Raw genomic sequence first — 15,705 nt, 5'->3', positions numbered from 1 at the left:
TAGCACATGCTTTAATCCCAGCATTACAGAGGCAGAGGCAGATGAATTTCCCTGAGTTTCAGCCCAGCCTGGTCTACACAGTGAACTCCAGGTCATCTAGGGATACATAGTAAGACTCTGTCTCCAAAAAAACCCAATAAGTAAATAAATGAATAAATAAATAAATAGGCCAATGGTTCCCCCTTCTTCACTGTCAGCCAGATACAATCATATACAAACTTCTGTGCCCGGCAGCTCTCCAGTGCCCTCCACCCCTCCTCACTTTGAAACTTTAGAATTGGCTATCTAATATGACTACCAAGATGTATCCAATCAAGAAAAACCCAGGGCCAGGAAAATGGCTCAGCAGGTAGCACATGCCTGTCATCTCGGCATTTAGAAGCTTAAAGCAGGATGCTTGCAAGGAGTGGAGCAGGAGCCTGGTCTACCTGGGAGAGAGTGAGACCTTATCTCTAATTAACTAATCAATTACTCAACCTCCCAGCCCTGGTGGCGAAATCAAGTAGGAACACTGAACGGGCAAGAAGATCAGTTCCTGGCTCATCTGGGCTACACCTTCCTCATCAAAAGAACAAGACAAAAAGCAAAGACAAATCTATGAAACCCTGGGTCAATACTACAATAACAGTACAAACCTAAGAAATGAAGAGGAAGAGAAGGAGGAGGAAGAAGAGGAGGAAGAAAAGGAAGAGGAGGAGGAAGGTTCTGAGTTCAAATCCCAGCAACCACGTATTGGCTCACAACCACTCATAATGAGATCTGACGCCCTCTTCTGGTGCGTCTGAAGACAGCTACAGTGTACTTATTTATAATATAATAAATAAATCTTTGGGCTAGATTGAGGAGGGACTGAGCGAGTGGGGTCCGTCAGAGCGAGCAGGGCTGACTGGAGCGAGCAAGGTTGACTGGAGCAAGCAAGGTTGACTGGAGCAAGCAGAGGTCCTAAAAAGTCAATTCCCAGCAACCAGATGAAGGCTCACAACTATCTGTACAGCTACAGTGTGTACTCATATACATAAAATAAATAAATAAATCTTAAAAAAAAAAAAGAAAATGGGGTTAACTCAAAAGACGTACAAAACAACCAAGAAGTCGATCCTAAGTAGAGGCATGCACTCCAATACTCACCTAGCACAGAGCTAGGTCAGTTTCAGCTCTTTAAATGGAGAGAAGAGAGAGGAACATGAATGACATTATCATAAACAAACCGCCTTCAATCCTGGTGACACTCTCTGTTGCTCTTAACATACTTGGTGTCAAATGCAATTAGTAATAACCATTAACACAAACGTCCAATGCTCCAGTAAAAAGCTCTGCTAGGAACAGGTAGCTTACACACACCACAATGGAGAATATAAATCCCCCAGGGTTGGTGTGACATCAGCTTCCTGTTCAATTCCTAAAGCAGCAGGGATCGTCTAGTCCTTACTGAATGATCCCTCCAGGTTTATGACTCACATTTACACTGCTAATTGGCACACACCCTGATCTGGAGTTGGCTGGCAAAATCTCCCCGGGAGACCCAACAACTGAAGAAACAAACAAGTGGTGATTTTTCAAAAGCAGCAAAAGGAAGGAAATGCCATGAATAATCATTGCAGAAAGCAAGCTAAGTGAGCCATGAAGGAAAACATGAAGATAAAAAAAGAAGACTTAGCTCAGAAGAATAAGAAAAAAAAAATGAGGGACTGCAAACCATCAACACTGAGCTTCCTGGCTTTGAGGGGGCCTGCGGGAACTCAAGGAGAAAACACAAAGTTCAAAGTTTTAAACTTCTTGATATTAATACCGTGAGGAAAATCAGGCTCTATGGCCGTGTAGACAGGACTGCGCCATAGTCAGAAAAAGCAAAACCCAGCCTACTGGCCCATACCTTCGATCTGAGAGTCCAGGAGGCTGAAGCGAGAGGATTTCCTCAAATGTGAGGGCAGTCTCGGCTAGTTAATGAACACTTATCAAACAAAGCCACCCCACCAGGAAGCTGGCCAGTAGATACAAAGCCACAAAGATCATGGTCTTACTGGCCAGACAGTCTAGTCCAATGGTCAGCTCCAGGTTCAGTGAAAAACCCTGACTGAAAACTAAGGTGGAGGCCAACGGAAGATATCCACTCTTTTTTTTTTTCGAGACAGGGTTTCTCTGTGTAGCCCTGGCTGTCCTGGAACTCACTCTGTAGACCAGGCTGGCCTCGAACTCAGAAATCTGCCTGTCTCTGCCTCCCAAGTGCTGGGATTAAAGGCATGCGCCACCACCGCCCGGCAAGATATCCACTCTTGACATTTGGCCTCTTCACATGTATGCTCACATGCATCCTTGCTTGCTTGCGAGAGAGAAAGAGAGAGAGAGAGAGAGAGAGAGAGAGAGAGAGAGAGAGAGAGAGAGAGCGCGCGCACACACACACACACACACACACAGAGGCTGTGGGGTGCTGACTATACTAGAAAAAAACATGACTAGTGCACAGCACAGGCTCTGCTCTGTCTCTCTCTCAGTGGAACCTGCTCACTCTGCACCATCCATCCGTCTTGGTGCTGTCTTTGGCATTTATGGGGACTAGGCGGCTATTGCCGCCATGACGCAGCACAGTGGCTCACTAGCCCATGATGCAGCACAGTGACTCACTAGCCCATGATGCAGCACAGTGGCTCACTAGCCCATGATGCAGCACAGTGGCTCACTAGCCCATGATGCAGCACAGTGGCTCACTAGTCCAGTGAGGAGAAGAAGACAGCTATCCCTTATTGTTATTTCAAGTTTTCTTTTGAAATGGGAACTCATTGTGTTGCCCAGGCTGCCTTCAAGCAATCCTCCTGCCTCAGCTTCCCGAGTGCTGGAACTATAGCTATAGCTGTATACCACTCGGCTGTCTCTGTTATTGTTTTTTTTTTTTTTTTTAAGGATAAATCTCTTGGGCTGGAGAGATGGCTCAGTGGTTAAGAGCACTGACTGTTTGCTCTTCCAGGGATCCTGAGTTCAATTCCCAGCAACTACATGGTGGCTTGCAACCATCTATAATGGAATCTGATACCTTTTTCTGATGTGTCTGAAGACAGGTACAGTGTGTGTGTGTGTGTGTGTGTATAAAATAAATCTTTTTTTAAAAAGGATAAATCTCTTCCTTAATGTTACATATTTGTCTATTTCCTTTAAGGATTTATTTATTATGTGTACAGTGTTCTGGCTGCATGTATGCCTGCAGCTCAGAAGAGGGCACCAGATCTCATTTTTGGATGGGCATGGGTATGAGCCACTGTATGATTGCTGGGAATTGAACTCAGGACCTCTGGAAGAACAGACAGTGCTCTTAAACCTCTGAGCCATTTCTCCAGCCCTACTGTGTGGTTTTAATTTCACTATGCATACTACTGAAGTGGGAGCTATTTCTTTCTCAATATTTTAAGCAAGTTAAGCACAGATGATGAGCAAAGTATATGAGCTAAAAGGAGACCCACACAAATCTCTCCTAGCCAAACACAATTGTCCTCCATTCACACACTGAAAACTCCCCAGACAGGTTCCTCAAGCAGCCAACCCCTGAAGCAGTGTAAGTCACACAAAGCACTTACTTGTTCCACGTAATAAAAGTGGCTCTCTGCGTTGATATGCCGAGACCGACAATTTGGTTCATCTGCACCCCAGCAGCTGAAGGTAAAGACAGATAAGACAGACACGTTTCAAACCCAGTAGCGTTTAACTGTGTAACTACAGTACAGAATCTCTGACAAGAACGTCTGAGTCCAGTTAACAGAACCAAGATAATTTTTCATTATGTATGTTTAAGAGGAAAAAAGATACCCTAGTAAAAACAAAAGCTGCCCTTTTAAAACATAAAATGGGGTGAGCACTGGCTGCTTTCCCAGAGGCCCCGGGTTCAGTTTCTAGTACCCATAAGGCAGCTTACCACCCTCTGTAACTCCAGCTTGCAGGGGATCCAACAGCCTCCACGCATTCAGGCAAACCACCAATGCAAATAAAATAAAATAAAATAAAATAAAATAAAAATAAATAAGCAATTAAACTGTAACTCCAGCTTGCAGGGGATCCAACAGCCTCCACACATTCAGGCAAACCACCAATGCAAATAAAATAAAATAAAAGTAAATAAACAATTAAAAAATAAAACAAGAAATTAAAAGAAAAAACACATGTCAAGCACACCATTTTTTTTTCCTGACAATACTAAAAACACAGATCTTAATTTAGGCAATAACCAATTATAATAGAAGCTGCCTAGTGATAGTTAATTAAAATTTCCATGGAAATTACTTTAACGACAGAATTTGAGATCGTATTTTTTTCTTTTAAGTTTTTTTTTAAGATTTTTTTTTATTTTATGCATATAAATACACACTGTAGCTGTGCAGATAGTTGTGAACCTTTATCTGGTTATTGGGAATTGACTTTTAGGATCTCTACTCGCTCCAGTAGACCCTGCTTGCTCAGTCCATGCTAGCTCCGGCCCAAAGATTTATTTATTATTATAATTAAGTACACTGTAGCTGTCTTCAGACACACCAGAAAAGGGCGTCAGATCTCATTATGGGTGGTTGTGATCCACTATGTGGTTGCTGGGATTTGAACTCAGGACCTTCGGAAGAGCAGTCAGTGCTCTTAAACACTGAGCCATCTATGATCCAGCTGAGATCATATTTTTCAACACAAACAGATGTTAGGTGTAGAAATAAAAACATGAGCTTGTTTTTGTTTGTTTTGTTTTTCTGAGATAAAGTTCACCCTGTAGCCAACCTGGCCCCGATCTCGTTATTTAGCCCAGCAGCAATACTCTTGCTCCATCAGCCTGACCACTGGAAGTACAGGAATGAACCCTCCACTAAGCTGACATTAAGGGGTTTGGTTGTTGTTACTCTGTAAAGATTTATTTTTATTTTTATTCCTGTGTGTGTGTGTATGTGTGTGTGTGTACATCACATGTGAGCAGGTGACTGAAGAGGCCAGAGAGGGAGTAATCAGGAGGAATAAGACTATAAGACAAGCCAGGCAATGGTGGCACACATCTTTAATCCCAGCACTTGGGAGGCAGAGGCAGGTGGATTTCTGAGTTTGAGGCTAGCCTGGTTTACAGAGTGAGTTCCAGGACAGCCAGGGCTACACAGAGAAACCCTGCCTCAAAAAAAAGAATAAACAAACAAAATAAAACAAACAAACAAACAAACAAAACCCCAAAAGACTATAAGGCAACTCAAAATAAGAGTCTACTAAGCTAGACTGTACTTTTGAAAAGGGTCAATTAAAAAGAGCTGGGGAGATGGCCCAGTAGTTAGCAACAGGGCTATTCTTTGGAGGACCTGAGTTCCATTCCCAGCAGCCACATGGAGGCTTACAACTGGAATCTCTAACTTCAGTTCCATAAAAGGCACTGTCCTCTTCTGGCTTCCAAAAGCACCAGGCACAGCCAGGGTGGACAGATACACAGGAAGGTATGGGTATGCAAAGAAAAGAAAAAGAAATAAGTCTTAAAAAACTTTTGTAAGGGGGCTGGAGAGATGGCTCAGCAGTTAAGAGCACTGACTGCTCTTCCAGAGGTCCTGAGTTCAATTCCCAGCAACCACATTGGTGGCTCACAACCATCTGTAATGGGATCTGACGCCCTCTTCCGGTGTGTCTGAAGACAGCTACAGTGTACTCATATACTTAAAATAAATAAAACTTTTTTTTTTTTTTTTTTTTTGGTTTTTCGAGACAGGGTTTCTCTGTGTAGCCCTGGCTGTCCTGGAACTCACTCTGTAGACCAGGCTGGCCTCGAACTCAGAAATCCACCTGCCTCTGTCTCCCAAGTGCTGGGATTAAAGGTGTGTGACCGGCCTTAAAATTTTTTTTAAAAAATTTAACTAATCAATCTCAAAAAGAGCATGCTTTAGATGGTAGAGCAGACTGGCAGCTACATAAATGTCTCACGCACTTTATTTTCTAGACGGAAAGAAAATTAAGTTATCTTTTAACTAAAGGGAAGAGAAGTAGAGTTGGTTTGATTTTGTTTTGTTTTGTTTTGCTTTTTGCTTTTTTGCTTTTTCAAGACAGGGTTTCTCTGTGTAGCCCTGGCTGTCCTGGAACTCACTCTGTAGACCAGGCTGGCCTAAAACTCTTAGGAACTCTTAGGTATCCGCCGGCCTCTGCCTCTGGAGTAGCTGGGATTAAAGGCGTGCGACACTGCCTTCTGGAAGTGATTTTAATGCATATTTCCTGAGGAGTGCGAGGACACTTCTTAGTCATACAGGAAGTGTTGCTTTCCTTTGAGATCATCGTATAGTATTTAAGCACAATTGGCCAAAGAGCTCAGTCGAGGAAGTTTGCTGAGAATCACGAACGAAGCAAAACTGTGCTTCTCTATTGCACTGGTTAGTTTGTTGACTTAACACACGCTAGAGTCACCTAAGAAGAAAGAGCCTCAACTGAGAAAAATGTCTCCACCAGACAGGCCAGTAGACAAGCTGTGGGACATATTTTTCACTAAGGATTCATGCAGAAGGATCCAGTCCTCTGTGGTGAGGTTATGCCTGGGCAGGTTTGCTGGGTGTTTAAGGCAAGAAGAACAAGCCAGCAGAAGCAAGCCAGTAAGTAGCACTACTCCATGGCATCTGCTCCAGTTCCTGTCTGGAGTTCCTGCCCTGACGTCCGTGAGTGATGACTGACTGACTGACGTCTAAGTTGTAAGATGAAATAACTCTTCCTTCCCAAGTTGCTTTTGGTCAGAGTGTTCAATACCATTACTAACAACCCTAACTATGACCATCGAGTACAGGAGTAGACACATATTCACAGTAAAGTCTTTGGCTTTTTTTTTTTTTAAGATTTATTTTATTTATTATATATAAGTACACTGTAGCTGTCTTCAGACACACCAGAAGAGGGCATCAGATCCCATTACAGATGGTTGTGAGCCATCATGTGGTCGCTGGGGATTGAACTCAGGTCCTCTGGAAGAGCAGTCAGTGCTCTTAACTACTGAGCCATCTCTCCAGCCCCAGTCTTTGGCGTTTAAAAAATGAAAAACAAAAAACAAAAACCCTGAAGATTAAGCTAAGCACATTTTCTATCTCTGAACTATCCAACAACTCTTTATTCTTATAGCTCATAAAAGAAATTCTGAAACAGTAAAATCTAAAAAGACAAAAGGGAAAAGAACCCAGTCCCTCCCCCTAAATGTGCAGTGTCCTTATTATGCTAAAAACAGCCTTTTTTTTCCCCCCTACTTAAAAAAATATGAGGCAGGCAGTGGTGGCTGACATCTTTAATCCCAACACTTGGGAGGCAGAAGTAGGTGGATCTCTTAGTTCTAGGCCAGTCTCGTCTACAGAGGAGTTCCATGACAACAGAGTTACATACTGAGACCCTGTCTCAAAACACAAAAACAAAATAAAACAAATAATGTGTGTGCCTGCAGAGGCTAGAAGAGGGCTTTGGATCTCAGAAGCTGGAGGTACAAGCTGTGGTAAGCCGGTAGATGTCAGTACTCAGAAGCCAGACTGGTTCCTCTAAAATAACAGCAAGTGCTTGTAATAACTGGAGCCTCTGATTTTTCTTTTTTTAAGGCAGAGTCTCCTAAGCAGCTTAAACTGATCTCAAATACAATTGGTATGTGACATTTAAAAATATGCTTATGTATCTAATTTATTTATATTTATAAATATATTTACATCATGCATGTGATAAGTGACATATATGGTATATAAAAGGTCATATATATTATATAAATTTATATACATTTTGTGTATATATTATAAATTTAGTAATCCTCAAAAATCCGAGGAAAACTCATCAGGATAAAGTCCACTGTAGACTACAGCCTCTTTGTAAATCCCATTACCTTTGACAGCATCTTTTATTACAGCAACAAACTGAGCCCAGAGAGCATCAGGATCGATTTCAACCCAGCCAGGTTTAGGGTAAACATTTTCTACCTATTCATGAAAACAAGATTTAGTGAAAATGGCATTAGACAAAGCTGATAATATCTGCATCTTAAACTACTGGTTAAAATAATTAACATGATTGCATTTAATCTTTACTGTTTAAAAAACAGAGCTGGGTATGCACAAAACCACGGGTTCATTCCCCACCCGACCCTGAAATGTTGAAATAATGAAAGTTATCTACCAACCCGGCAGCATTCAGGTGTCTATAGAGGGCTTACATTTTATTTTAGCGCTTTTCATCTATTTTTCAAGATTTGTATCTACAATGAAGATGTTTTATAATTGGTGGTGCCTGCCTTTAATCCCAGCACTTGGGGGCGGGGAGGGGAGGCAGAGGTTGGCAGATCTCTGTGAGTTTGAAGCCTTTAGAGAAACATCCAGGACAGCTAGGGCTACTCTGAGAAACCCTGTCTCAAAAAAACAAAAAACAAAAAAACCAAAAAAACAACAAAACAAAAAACAAAAACCAAACAAAATTGTGTAAAACAAACAAACAAAATAGAACACAGCTATGCCAGCACCCTAGAAGCCAAAACAGCAGGAGAGCCGCAACAGCCTCAGCTACATTGTGAGTTCCAGGCCAGCCTGGGTATACAGCAGAACCCTGTCTCAAAATTAACAGCAATTAAAAAAACACACACACACACACACACACACAAGACAAGTAGGGAGGAATATTGCCCAGCAGGAGGTTGTGTTAACTCCTGGGCTCACACAGAAGCTGCACCTGTCAGTCGGGATGTGTCCCTGAAGAGCAAACTAAAGACAGGAGAATGAAGGGACAGATTGCTGCCCAGTTCCCTGCCTGGCCACTTGATGGTGCACACACAAGCACATGTGTGGAATTTAGAACTACAAGCCAAGCATAGTGCCACACACTTGTGATCCGATCCCAGCAGGTAGGAGGCAGAGGAAGAGGCAGAGGCAGAAGGATCATGAGCTGTAGACCAGCCTGGGCTATACAGGGAAAGGCTTCCTTAAAAATCTAAGTAAACAAATGAATTCGTGAACAAACAAACAAAAGGCAAGTGGACTAGTGAGAAAAGGCATGTTCCTGGCGTACGGGGAGCACAGGCCTAGAAGCTTAGTAATTGGGAGGCAGAGGCAGAAGCAGGGAGCTCAGTTCAAGATTCCCAACGGCAAGGATAGTTCGAGACCACCCTGTAGAAAAGGTGGGAGGAACAAGAAAAGGAAGGGAGAGAAAAGATGAGGAAAGGGAAGAGGGAGAGAGGGAAGAGCAGGGAGAGGGAAGCGGAGGGAAGAAAAAGAAAAGAATTAAATTATAAAGTGCACATTAGTAGAAAATAGCTGCATATGACTACCCAGCACAAGACCTAGATTCAGAATATATAAAGAAAGCTCAACGAGCAAATAAACAGCCCAGATTAAAAATGCACAAAACAGGGGCTGGTGAGATGGCTCAGCAGGTAAGAGCACCGACTGCTCTTCTGAAGGCCCTGAGTTCGGATCCCAGCAACCACATGGTGACTTACAACCACCCTTAATGAGATCTGACTCCCTCTTCTGGTGCGTCTGTAGCGTCTGTAGTGATAGCTACAGTGAATTACTCAGGACTGAGTGAGCAGGGCCAGAGGGAGCAGGCAGTCCAGAATTCAATTCCCAGCAGCCACATGATGGCTCATGGCTATCTGTACAGCTACAGTGTACTCATACACATAAAATAAATAAATAAATCTTAAAAAAATATAAAAATAAAAATGCACAAAACAAAACCAAGAATAAATAAAGATGGGCAAAGCAGCAAAACAAGCACTGGCGCACACAAAGACAATAAAACTCGGCGGCAGGCGTTAGAAAGATGCAAATTGCTAGCTAGGTGTGCCTTCAATCCCAGCACTGGAGAGACAGAGGCAGGAGGATCTCTGTGAGTTCAAAGTCAACTTGGTCTACATATGGGAGTTACAGCCAGGACTCCTTATCAAGGCCCTGTACCAAAATTTTAAATAAATAAAAACAAACAAACAAACAAACAAACAAATGAAAGAAAAAGAAAGAAACTAGTTGGGACTGGAGAGGTGCCCAGCAGGTAAGCGCCAGCTTTGCAGCTGCCCCGGACTCAATTCCCAGCACCCACATGGTAGCTCCCATCCATCTTCCAGTTCCAGGGGATCTAACACCCACCCTTCTGGTCCCCATGGGCATTGCGCACACATGGAGCACAGATATACGTGCAGGTAAAAGACCCATACACATGAGTTAAAACTCTGAAAGTCTAAAACAATATTTAAAAAAAAAAGAAACCAATGTGTAACCACGAATTGTAGATAAGTACAGGTAATAATAATAATAATAATAATAATAATAATAATAATAATAATAATAAACCTGTCACTGGCCAGGTGGCTCTGCAGAAGGTGCCTGAGCCTCATTCCCAGAACTCACATAAAAGTAGAGAGAGAACTAAAGTCATGAACCTGCCCCTCTGGTCGTCTACATGAGCGCTATGGCACCGAGCCAACACATATTATATACACGCCCACACAGGCACACACACACACACACACACACACACACACACACACACACACAATAATAATAATAAATATGGATAAATACATGAGCCAAACAGTTACATATACCGATGTATATGCAGAACAACTGGATGTGGATGAACTGCTAGGAAGAATGCAAAATGGTACACCCGATCAAGAAAAGGACTGGGTTGGGGGGGGTATTGGTGGATGGTGGGGGTGGTGTGATGTGCTTTGACCTGTTCTGAGACAGGGTGTCCCAGTAGCTCAGGCTGGGCCCAAACTCTCTGCTTAACCTAAGATGACTTTGAACTCGTAACTCTCCTGTCTCTGCCTTCCAAGAATAGAAATACAGGTGTGTGCCCACACCCCTTACTCAGCAAATTCTTACTAAGACAAAACAATCCTTTCCAGGCCTAATGGCGCCTTTATATCCTAGCAATCAGAAAGCAGAGTTAGAAGGATCTCTGTGAGGGCAGCCTGGTCTACATAGTGAGTTCTAGGCCAGCCAGGGCTACATGATGAGTCTATGTCTTTAAAAAAAAAAAAAAGATAAACACTTGTCTACTTCATGCCTGAACACACCCTGAGTATTTATTTACCCCAGAGAACTGAGAACACATGCTCTATTGTTTATTCGTAACTTCCAGAAACTGGAAACAATCCAAATGTACCTCCGCAGGAGAATGAATGCGGTGTACATGAATAACGGATAACTATCAGGACAAGGTGGAACGGGCTGGGCTTGAGGTTCAGTTCAATGACAGAACATTTGTCTAGCAAGTGCAAGGCCCTGGTTCAGTCCCCAGGAGCAGACAGAAAACAAACTATCAAACCAGGAATGAGCAGTGGATACACACAGCTCGAGCATATCTCAAAGGGCTATCAGCTGAATAACTCGGCCCTACATGCGTTATTGTATGAGTTATATAAGACATTTCTTTCTCCGTTGTTCTCTTTCCTTTTAATCCCAATGTTTGCTGTGGCACTCTCTGAGGAGTGGCAGGATGCAGAGTAGTGGTTTGTGTTGCCCCTTCTGCCTCAGCCCCCACGATTAAAGCGTGTACTGTCATATCCAACTTGCATGCGGGTGTGGGTGCACACGTGTGCACATGTGTATTCACATGTGTGCACATGTAGATGCTTCCTCCTTTGCCTCTCGATATGATAAAATGCCCTGATAAAAGCCAACAGAATGGTCACCCTTTCTGGGAACCCACCCCAGCTACACCCCAGCTTCCCTTCTCTTAGACTCTCCACTACAGTAAAGCTCCCTTCCAAAGGGGAAAAAAAAATGAAGACAACTTAAAAGATGAAGGTTTTCTTCTGGCCCCCAGATCAAGGGCGCAGTTGATGATGCTGGACAAGCCAAGGTGGCTGGAACCTCAAGCAGTCAGTCATACTGCATCCACACTAAGGAATAGAGAGATCAATGTTCTGCTTACATTCCCCATTGTGTACAAGCCAGGATCCCCTGCCCAGGGAACGGTCCCATCTCCAGTTAAGATGGTCCTTCCGCAAGCTTTAACCTAATCAAGACAACCCCTCAGGACCAGGGCCAGAGGTACATTCCTGGATGATCCCAGATCCTGTGAGATGGACAGTTAACACTAACCATGCAAGAAGGCCATGGAGGAAGAGTCTCCTACTTGGATCTGGGGCTTGTCTACTCGGCTAGTCTAGCTAGCCAGTTAGAGACAGGACCACCCCTCCCCCCACCTCATCCAAGCACTGGGATCACAGATGAGCTGTCATGACCACCCAATATAAACATTAGGTGCTAGAGGTCCAAACTCTAGTCCCCATGCTTGTATGGCAAGCACAATATCCTGTGAGCTATACCTCCAGTCTCATACTCAGCTTTTATATGATTGTCTTCAGAAGACAAAACTAGCCAGGTGGTGGTGGCGCACGCCTTTAATCCCAGCACTTGGGAGGCAGAGGCAGGCGGATTTCTGAGTTCGAAGCCAGCCTGGTCTACAGAGTGAGTTCCAGGACAGCTAGGGCTATATAGAGAAACCCTGTCTGGAAAAAACAAAAAACAAAAAAACAAAAAAAACCAGAAGATGAAACTATATAATGGAGAAGAGATATGTGGTTACACTCTGTGAGGTACTGGTGGGAAGCCACTCAGGTAGTGTGTGAAGGAGTTTTTAGGTTAGTCTCCTATAGGTACTAACACTCATAGAACTATAAGCCCCCCCCCCAAAATCTCCATTTTCTTTTTTTCTTTTTTTAAAAAATATTATTTATTTTATGTATGTGAGTACACTGTCGCTGTCCTCAGACACATCAGAAGAGGACATCAGATCCCATTACAGATGGTTGTGAGCCACCATGTGGTTGCTGGGAATTGAACTCAAGACCTCTGGAAGAGCAATCAGTGCTCTTAACAGCTGAGTCATCTCTCCAGCCCCCTCCATTTTACTTTTTAATTTGGTGGTAATTTAAAAAAATTAAAACAATTTCTTTTTATGTTGGATGGGGGCTTGGTGTATGTGTATGTGTGTGTATGTGTGTGTGTGTGTGTGTGTGTGTGTGCATGCGAGCATACTTATGTGTACGTGCAGGTGTGCATGTCTGTGCTTGGGTGGAGGCCAGAGGTCTTCCTCTGTCACTTTCCACCTTATTTTTTCAGATGTGTTCTCTCACTGTTTCAGCTACAATGGCTGGGGCCATCAGGCTGCAGTGATCTGCCTGTCTCTGCCACTGTGACTCGCTGTGACACGACACTAGTAATTGAGTTCAGTTCCCAGAACCCACGTCAGGTGGCTCACACCCATCTTTAATTCCAAATCCTGAGAATCTGAGGCCCTCTTCTAGACTCGGCAGACATTGGCATCCATGTGGCACACATTCTCACACACGAGCATACAGACACATAAATGAAAAATCTCAAAATTAACTTTGAAAATGTTTTAAGAGCCTACAGATTAAAATTTAACTGATGGCTTGAACAAATATATCTATCCCCAATACTTTTCAAGACTCCAATTAAAAAAAATAATAAATAAATAAAGATAACCAGGTATGGGCCACACACCTGTCATCCCAGCACTCAGGAGGTCTGTTTTGAGTTCCAGGGCAGCTTGGATTACAGACCCTATTTCAAAAAGAAGGCACCAGAATAAGAACAAAGAGAAGAGAACAAACAGGATCAGAGTGGATTTAACAAATGTTTTTAATATGAACAAAGAACTGGCAGGTGGGAAAGCTTGGCACAGAAGACAGTGCCTGTGGTGGATTCCGTTCAACCCCTTCATCCTCCAAGTAAAATCATCCTTCCTTATAATGCTCTGTGAGACCTGTATCCGATTACCTCTCCTCAGAAAGGAGCGCCCACAGGAGGTGCCTCCCCCTATTTTTTCCCCTCTGCATCTGTGAGTGCCTCCGACTTTACAAGCACTGCAGAGATGAAGGGTGTGTGTGCTAGTCACTCAGGCTCTGAGAAGAGCCCTTAGCAGAGAGCAGAGATTCTAGGCTGGCTGAGCCCTGGAAAGGGGTAAAGTCTCCCTCCATAAGGCTCCTTGAAGCCCCTTAGTCACACTGCCGCTTCTCCTCACCAGGCAACAGGAGCTAGGTTCCCTCTCTGGAGAGGCTGCTCTTACAAATTATCAGCCATAGATCAGGGCTTTAGATACTGAAAGATGAGCAGGAAGCCTACCAGGAGCACCCTTGGAAGAAATTGTCCAACACAGAAGAAGTGGTCAAGGTGAGAACTGAAAAGCCAGATGTGTTACAAGGTGATGGGGGAGGGGGGTCTGCTATTCCTCTCGTGTGTTCCTAGGAAGCAGGTTTAACAAGATCTACTCCCCTCCCACCAAGCAATTTTTGAGGCTTTTCTAATTAGAATGTTTCAACTGGAACAAACGATTTCTCTCAAAACAACTTAATGTGGGCATCCTTGCTTCAAACCTCCAAGCCCTTAGACCTAATTAGTGGTGGGACTTCAGGATTATGTCATCTACACTGCTGGGCAGCGCATGCCATGTCCATTTTCACCAGAGGGTTTTGGTTTTTTTTTAAAGATCTTTTTTTATTTTATGTATATGTGTGCTCTATCTGCATGTACACCCTGAGTGCCAGAAGAGGGCATCAGACCCCATTACAGATGGTTGTGAGCCACCATGTGGTTGCTAGGAATTGAACTCAGGACCTTTGAAAGAGAAGCCAGTGCTCTTAAATTAACCACTGAGCCATCTCTCCGGCCCTACACCAGAGGTTTTTATAGTTCAGTTTTGCAAGTTGATAGTTCAAAATCACAGCACACACACATACACCTCCCCGCCCCCTGATTTAGTTCAGCAAGGGATCCCTTGGCTGCACCAGAACAAACACAAGAAGGAATAGCCATGCATGGTGGCACACCTCTATGATCTGAACACTTGGGAGTCTTGGACAGGAGTATTGTCAAGGGTTTGAAGTCACCAGAAGTGGAGGAGCCGGGGGTTGGAAAGAGGATGAGCAGACAGGGAGAGGAGGAGGAGGAAAGAGGAAGGAGGACAGGGAGAGGAGAAAGAAAAGGGGGAATGAGGAAGAGAGAAGGAAGAAGAAGAGAAAGGAGAAGGGAAGAGGGAAAGGAGGAGGAGGAAGAGACAGGAAGCAGAGAGAGGGAAGGCTGTGTACCTGCAGTTGCCACAACATCTCTTGTGTGCAAGACAGGGAAGTACCTTCACTCCCTCTAAGGACAGCTCCCTAAGGAGGGAGAGTTTTCCACAGGACCCACCTCTTAGAGACTCTACAGCTCCAGGAAGCACCACACTGCCTGTCTAAGACCTTAACAGCTAATCCTTGGGAACAAGCTCAAACCACTGGAAACCCTAATCATGGAACATGAGAAATGGGCCCCCTGCAGAAAAGGACTAAGCCAAAACAGGAGAAAACAGTGAAAGTCAAGGAAACATCTTCAGTCGATTAAAGGCCAGAGCCTGTTTCTAAAGAGTAAACACAGCTTGCCAGCCAACGCTGGAGGCCCCGATGCCTCTGTGCTGGGCCTTTCTATCCTGTTCTTCCAACCATCACATTTTATGGTTTTCGCAGAAGCACGGCGTCCTTCTGGGAAAGAGCACAATAAATTTTCTCCAATTTCCCAAACAAAAACATCAACACGCGTGCTGAGGGCTTCAAATATGGGCCACTGTTCTAGCATTTAACACTAATATTTAACTGCCCATTATAAAGACTTTTCTTTTTCTTTTTCTTTTTTTTTTCTTTTGGTTTTTCGAGATAGGGTTTCTCTGTGTAGCCCTGGCTGTCCTGGAACTCACTCTGTAGCCCAG

The 15,705-nt window shown here is 43.7% G+C and overlaps 1 protein-coding gene across 2 annotated transcripts in view; it reads right to left on the bottom strand.

The window, feature by feature from the left end:
- The window catches only part of Gk5 (glycerol kinase 5), a 66,469-nt gene that overhangs the window by 46,744 nt on the left and 4,020 nt on the right, over positions 1-15,705 (bottom strand). Inside the window, exons 2-3 of one of the 2 annotated variants that reach the window (XM_031344433.1) lie at positions 7,826-7,919; positions 3,567-3,642 (exon numbers count right to left, since the gene is read on the bottom strand). In XM_031344433.1, coding sequence (XP_031200293.1) covers positions 3,567-3,642; positions 7,826-7,919 — 170 coding nt within the window. The remainder of the gene's footprint in view (positions 1-3,566; positions 3,643-7,825; positions 7,920-15,705) is intronic. The other variant, XM_031344434.1, reaches the window with a different exon arrangement.

Source organism: Mastomys coucha, unplaced genomic scaffold (assembly GCF_008632895.1).
Source record: "Mastomys coucha isolate ucsf_1 unplaced genomic scaffold, UCSF_Mcou_1 pScaffold23, whole genome shotgun sequence".
Taxonomy (NCBI): domain Eukaryota; kingdom Metazoa; phylum Chordata; class Mammalia; order Rodentia; family Muridae; genus Mastomys; species Mastomys coucha.
This window is presented reverse-complemented; position numbering and strand designations above follow the sequence as displayed.